General features: G+C 44.7%; 1 protein-coding gene across 1 annotated transcript in view; it reads left to right on the plus strand.

Moving 5' to 3' along the window:
* efr3a (EFR3 homolog A (S. cerevisiae)) overlaps positions 1–7,500 on the plus strand; it is a 79,568-nt gene that overhangs the window by 45,444 nt on the left and 26,624 nt on the right. The window contains exon 11 of the mRNA XM_048228209.1: positions 1,716–1,913. Within this exon, the coding sequence (XP_048084166.1) occupies positions 1,716–1,913 (198 nt within the window). The remainder of the gene's footprint in view (positions 1–1,715; positions 1,914–7,500) is intronic.

A 7,500-nucleotide genomic window follows, 5' to 3' on the forward strand; every position in this document is an offset into this window, starting at 1 on the left:
TGCCATCCTAATTATGACCCTAATTACCGTCCTAATTATGATCCTAAAAGACCCTTATTACCTTTCTAATTAAATACCCTAATTACCGTCCTAATTAAAAGACCCTAACTACCATCTTAATTATGACCTAGGTTGGGGTACATTCAGGTTGCATTCTGGCAAGAGTTACACTTTAACTCCACATGCTCACCGCCCAGTCTGGTTGGGTAGGTTGATTGACAAGGCAAACAGCCAATCACAAATCAGCACGCACTGCATTGACAAGTGGTCAATCAAATGTGACCCTGCAAGGCGAAACCAGTCGCTTTGGTAAAATGTACAAAATTAAGTTATTGTGCTCACATGAACGGCCATTAACTAAGCTTTCCAACAATATGTATATCGAGAGGGTATTGTAAAAAAGTATCACTAAGATAACGCATCAAAAGATGGCATGGTTCTCCTGTCGCGGCACCAGGAAGAGGAGAAAATCACCTTTTTAAGTAAATTGTCCGTCGCGATAGTGTGAGGACACCGCTATAATTAGCCTTACGGTAGCGTGACTTTGAAGCGGATGACTGACTATGTCCAGTTTTATCACCGAGTGAGTCTTTTTCTGCCCCCTAGTTAATACCTGGGACTGTCGTAAGGTGTCACTATAGAATATAATTAATGTATTTCGGGGGAAGTAAGGGGAGAGGAAGTTCTGTGTACACAGATTGTGTATAGGCCCACTTTTAAAATGTGTTACATAAATGGAAAACTTCTCCTGGTCCGTAAAATGACGCCAGGATATTTCTTAAAGTTTGTGCTTTTGACCGTTCGTGCCCTGAAAGGCAAGTCTTTCACATTCATATTCGGTTACATCTGCCAAGAACGATAGAGAGCTGACACATTGAGTAACGAGTAATGAGTAAATTTTAGCTCTACCGTAAAACCTTATAGCGGCGTGGACAAAGGGAATGACTGCTAATGTGTTGAATCTTCACCTAAATAAAGTCAGGGTTTAACAGTCAAAACGTATGTTTATCCGTGAAATTTGTTCACAATATGAAAGTGTAGACTGTTTAATTATGCGAAAACGTGAAATTCAACATTTTACGGTACGTTTGTTTATCGTGGATTTTCTCAAAATAGCACTGTGCGCAGAACGACTGGTTTCGCCTTGCAGGGTCACAAATGTGTCAGCGGATGCGTGTGATTGGTTGGGTAAGTTGATTGACAGGGCAAACAGCCAATCACACGTGGGTTGTGTGATTGGGTAAAGCGCCTGTGTGTGATAACTTTGAGGAACAACATCAGACCCACTGTGTGTGTGTGTGCGTGCAGGTAGTTTGCGTCCATGTATGGTAGATTTCTAGGCTTATGTGGGTGTCGGTGTGTGTGTGTGCAGGTAGTTTGTGTCCATACATGGTAGATTTCTAGGCTTGTGTGTGTGTGCATGTGTGCGTGTATTGTGTGTGTGTGTTTGTGTGTGTGTGTTGTGTGTGTGTGTGGGTCCCACCATGCTAAAGGTCTGTACTACACTCCTGAAACATGTGTGTGTGTCTGTATATGCGTATCTGTGCTAGAGGTCTTTAATACACTCCTGAAACACCTGTGTGTGTGTGTGTGTGTGTGCGTGTGTTGTGTGTGCGTGTGTGCGCATTATTGCGTGTGTATTATTATTGCGTGTGTCGTGCGCGGCGTGGCGTGCGTGCGTCGCGATCGCGTCGCGTGTAATGATGATGATGTAGGCCCCACTGTGCTGGAGGTGTTTAACACACTGCTGAAACACCTGCGCGTGTCTGTGGATGGGGAGCTCGCTGATGGGAGACGGGGATCCAGCAGTAGCGTGTCATCATCCCGCGCCAGAGACAGAGACAGCGTGTCATCATCCCGCGCCAGAGACAGTGATGAAAGGATTGTCCAGAATGCCATTATTCAGACTATAGGTTAGTGCATCCCATCCCATTTAATGACACACACACACACACACGCATACACACACCTACACACACCCCTACACACACACAACACAACACACACAAACACACACACACACATACCCTTTACATCTAATACAGCCTCTGTGTCTCAACACACACACACACAGGATTGGGTTGTGTGTGTGTGCTCTACAGTTGGTTCAGTGTCACGTGCTACGTTACGAATTTGTAACAAGTAATAAGTAATACACAACACTGACTACATTTGAAATTATGACAAACAATGTGTCCGAGACAAACAATGTGTCAGAGATCTCAGAAAAGAGCTAAAGCATAAGATCAAGCTTAATTACAAGAACAAAATGGAGGAAAGGTTCCCCAGGCGAGATGAGAGGGTTAGAGTAAGGGTTAGGAAGTGTCTTAACACCATGATGGGCGGGGGCGCTGCTGAGCATGGATAGAGAGTAGACGTGTCCCAGACCAGCTCCTAAAACTTTCCACAATAATTTAATGCAAACGTAATATTTTGCGACTGCAAAATCGTTTTGATAGGCTATTACATTGCATATTTCTTGTGAAATGCCGAAGTCGAAGAGAAACACCCCTGAACGTGAAACTCCGAGTAAAGGCAACGGTGGCAATGTGGAGAGCGCCAACGTGATTAGCCTAATTGAAAAGTTCAGGGAAGAGACACACACTTCTATCAACAATCTGCAAACGACTGTATTATCAATTGGTGGCCGCCTGGATGAAGTTGAAACCTCGCTGAGAGATGTAGATTCGAGAACAACAACTTTGGAAAGCTTCGCAGCTAAACTGGCTAAGCAAAATGCTCTATGTGAGAGGCTAGAGGATCTGGAGTCTCGCAGCCACCACCAAAACCTGCGAGTGATCCCGGAGGATACTAAGGGACCACAGGTGACCGCATTTATGGATTTTTTCAGCGAGACCCTGGGAATGCCCGTCCAGCCAAATCAACTGCCCATCTGTGATCGATCATTGTACAGGTGCATCATGACCAGATCAGACGCGAAATACTTTCACAGGAGAAGGGCGAGCTATACTTTCGAAAGCGCAGGGTGCACATTTTTCAGGATTGGCCTCCAGACGTTGCTCGTCAGAAGGCTGCTTACAAGGATGTCAAAGCGAAGATGAAGGATCTCACGGTATGGCCTGCTCCCTACTGCAAAGCTACAGGTGACTTTTCAAGGTAAGCGAGAAGTGTTTGACGAGCCCGAGGAGGCTTTCTTTGACCAAACAGTCTCTCTGCTGCTGAAAGCCACGACAAACGATGCAGGAGAGAATGGCAGTGACATACAATGGCTAGGGGAGAGAATGGCAGTGACATACAATGGCTAGGGGAGAGAATGGCAGTGACATGCAATGGCTAAGGGAGAGAATGGCAGTGACATACAATGGCTAGGGGAGAGAATGGCAGTGACATGCAATGGCTAGGGGAGAGAATGGCAGTGACATGCAATGGCTAGGGGAGAGAATGGCAGTGACATACAATGGCTAGGGGAGAGAATGGCAGTGACATAGATACTCAGTGGGATTAATAGATACTCAGTGGGATTAATGCTACTGACCAGCGGCGGCATACTCATTTTTTTTTCTTCTAAATATTGCTTGTTAATGGACATTGCTGCCAAATCACCTAAAGCAGATGGACAAAAAAAAATCACATTTACAGTGGATGTCGCCATGTTCTAACCATATGTTCGAATTTAGTTATGACTTTGTTTATTCTCCTTTGATCTTTGATGTGGAATGGCTTGGGATAATGTGTTGCTGTGTGTTACCATTGCCTGCGAAAAGACTTTGTAAGTTTATCACACAGCAGTCTGTGTAGTAGCAACTAGCCATGGCTATATCATTACGTCGCATACTGTTCACAAGATAACTGATATGCTGCGCTCAGCCCGCAGCTGCTATGTTTGCTGTTGAATTGTTCATATGTAGGAGCGCTGGTTCTAGTGCAAAATGCACAATTGTGTGCACTTCAACGTGAGGGAAGTGTCAAAGGGGTGGGCTGGGGTTTCTTTTATTGGGGTTTTGTTTATGTGTGTTTTGTTCATTTTTGTTTGGTCAGAAAACAGGTCCTTTTATTTCATGCATATAATAGCATACGTATACGAATATACGTCGTTTCTGAACTTCTATGCCCCCCCAAATCACACGCCATGACATATTCCTTGACAATACTGACCCTACCAAATTAGTCACGCAAAGTTATACAGTATTCTGTAAGGGTTAGGGTTAGGGTTATACAGTATTCTGTAAGGGTTAGGGTTATACAGTATTCTGTTAGGGTTAGGGTTAGGGTTATACAGTATTCTGTAAGACAATGAAGGAAAATACAATTAAGATTAAATCAGATTGGGAGATGAAATCAAAAGTGAAGACTGGGACCACATCTGGCTTACCTTATCTGGGTGTCTCACCACTAATAAGGCCAAGGAACTGCAATTTAGGATTAATCACAGACTACATATCACCCCATTGAAGAGGAACAGAATGAATCCAGACCTATCAAAGTTTTGCGATAAGTGTAAGATTGAGGAAGGTTCATATGCCCACTGTCTATTCGACTGTGTACATATTCACACATTTTGGAAAGATGTCCTTAAAGAAATCAGTGACATAATGGGGCAGGCACTGAACATCTCTCCCTTATTCTGTATTCTTGGTATAGACCATCCTCCTGATATTCCTTCTAATCAGTTAAAACTTCTTAAAATCCTGCTCTTTTGTGCTAGAAGATGTATTTTATCAAAGTCAGCTTTATTGTCAATTTCTTCACATGTTCCAGACATACAAAGAGATCAAAATTACGTTTCTCACTATCCCACGGTGAAGACAAGACATATTTTACCAATTTAAGTCCACAGACAAACATAACATTCAAGTAAACAAAAAGTAAGTAAATAAGTAAATAGAGGGCACATATAATAATGAAAAATAAGAGCAGCAAAATTTGGTTGAAATTGTGCATAGACAGTCAATAAAATACTAGTGCAAAGTCAGGCCAATAAAAGGCTTGGGTAGTTCTGTTTGACCTAAGTAAGAAAAGAAAGTGGCATAGTGGGTGCAAGTTATGTAAGAGCAGCAGAAGTGTTGTGTTTTCAGGACAACAACAACAAGTTGTAAAGTGTACAAGTGTGCAAGTGGGTAGTGCAGGCGGCCATTGTGGGTCCAATGTCCAGGATGTTATGTAGCTGAGGGTGGAGGGGAGAGGAGGGGAGACAGGTTCAGCATCCTTACAGCTTGGTGTATGAAGCTGTTGGTGAGTCTGGTAGTCTTGGGGCGCAGGCTTCTGTACCTCTTCCCAGAGGGCAGTAGATCAAACAGATTGTGAGGCGGGGTGACTTGCATCACTCACAATTTTGGTCGCCTATGCGGGTGAGGTGGGTGGTGTAAATGTCCTTCAGGGGGAGTGAAGCACCAATAATCCTTCCAGCTGTGTTCACTATGCTGCAGGGCTGTCCTGTTGTATTCAGTGCAGCTTCCGCCCCATACAGCCGATACAGCTGGAGAGGATGCTCTCAATGGTGCCTTGGTAGAATGTGGTCATGATGGCTGGTGGAGCACTTGCTCGCCTGAGTTTCCGTGAGGAAGTACAGGCTGAGCCTCTCTTGAGCCAGTGATGCAGTGTTGGTGGTCCAGGAGAGGTCTTCACTGATGTGCACCCCCAGGAATTTGGTGCTGCTCGCTCTCTCCACCACAGCACCTTCGGGATGGTCAGTGGCAGGTGTTGGGTGTGACCTCTCCGGAAGTCAACAACAATCTCTTTGGTCTTGCTGGCGTTCAGCAGGAGGTTGTTGTCCCTGCACCACGTGGTCAGATGGTCGACCTCCAACCTGTATTGAGTCTCGTAAGCCCTTGGTGATGAGACCCACCAGAGTTGTGTCGTCAGCAAATTTCACTATGTGATTGTTGCTGTAGGTTGCAGTGCAGTCATCGTCAGCAGGGTGAAGAGCAGCCGGACTGAGCACTTGGCCTTGGGGCCCCTGTGCTCAGTGTGATGCTGCTTGAGGTATTGTTGCCAACACGTACTACTTAAAGTGGGTGTCAGAGGAACCCCCTAGCTTTGCACAGTAGATGAGCAGTGTAATGGAGTTCATGCCCCTAGAAGCCCTTAGCTTCTATTTGAGAGAGGAACCGTTTCAGTTTCATAAAGTCTGGGGTCCATTTATAACCTACTTGGGGACTGATTGTCTGCGTACAATAACAGTAGGGCTGCATGGGTTGGCCTGGAGGGAAGAGATCTTTATTGTCTTTATATGTGTGCATTCCTGATTTGTATTGCTCGATGAATTATTGTACTTTAATTTGAAACTGTCATGACATGTAAAAAAAAAAAAATAAACAAACAAACAAAAAAACACCATGATGGGCAGGACTCGGAATGCTGGCACGATCCAATACCCAGAGCCTGCTGCCTTTGCAGAGGAACTGACTGCTTGCTATGGCAGGTTCAACAATGCAGGTCCTGAGGAGGGTTGGGTCCCACACACCATGAGCTCTGAACATCTGTGTGGAGGAGGGTTGGGTCCCACACACCATGAGCTCTGAACATCTGTATGGAGGAGCAGAGGGTGGCCTCCATCTTTACCTGTCTCCATTCCACCAAAGCTCCTGGCCTCCATCTTTAAGCTCCTGGCCCGGATGGGCTGAAGGGACGCATCTGGAAGGAGCGTGCGCCTCAGCTAGCTGGTGTGATGACACAACTTTTCCAGCTTCCCCAGGGCATGGAAGGAAACTACCATCATACCTGTTCCCAAACGACCCAAAGTCAAAGCGATGAATGACTTCAGACCTGTGGCGCTTCCCTCTATCCTCTGGAGAGAGTTGTTGCAGATGAGCTCATTACCATGGTTGGAGAGAGCTTGGACCCACTACAGTTTGCTTATAAATCAAAGCGAGGTGTGGAAGACGCTCTTCTGTACACCTGGACTCTCATAACTCCTGACTCTTCTGGACACTGTACCAAGACACCTGGACTCTCATAACTCCTGTTCCACAAAACAGCCACCTGATCTTTATATACAAGCAGTGGAAATAAAATCCAACTTCATCCTATCATCCAAGATGCCTCCACCAAAGCTTTGAGCTATTACCCATCAGGAAGAAGGTTCAGAGTGCCTCTGGCTAAAAAGTCATTATACAACAAATCCTTCATTCCCAGTGCAATACATGAACAAAACTCATGTAACTAACACATCACACACACTCTGCCTTCAATCAAAAGAACATTTTCTAAAATGGCAACATGTTGGACAATAAAGCTTTTTGAATCTTGAATTTTGAATCTTGAATAATGAACCACAACGAAATTGCCGAAATTAACACTGATTGCAAACATTAGTATTAGATCATTAACTCTGATAAGCGAATGTTACTATAGATCAGCGGTTCCCAAACTTTTTTTCCCACGGACCACCTTCTACATCCTGACTTGGCTCGCGTATCCCCACCATCCGACACATAAAAGATTAACACATTCTATTGACGCATTCCAGGCATCATGTTTAAGCCACCCTACATGATAACAAATAACAAAATCAAAATGTGCAATTGGTCTATGAGCTCT

The sequence above is a fragment of the Alosa alosa genome, chromosome 19 (genome assembly GCF_017589495.1).
Source record: "Alosa alosa isolate M-15738 ecotype Scorff River chromosome 19, AALO_Geno_1.1, whole genome shotgun sequence".
In the NCBI taxonomy this organism is placed as follows: Eukaryota; Metazoa; Chordata; class Actinopteri; order Clupeiformes; family Clupeidae; genus Alosa; species Alosa alosa.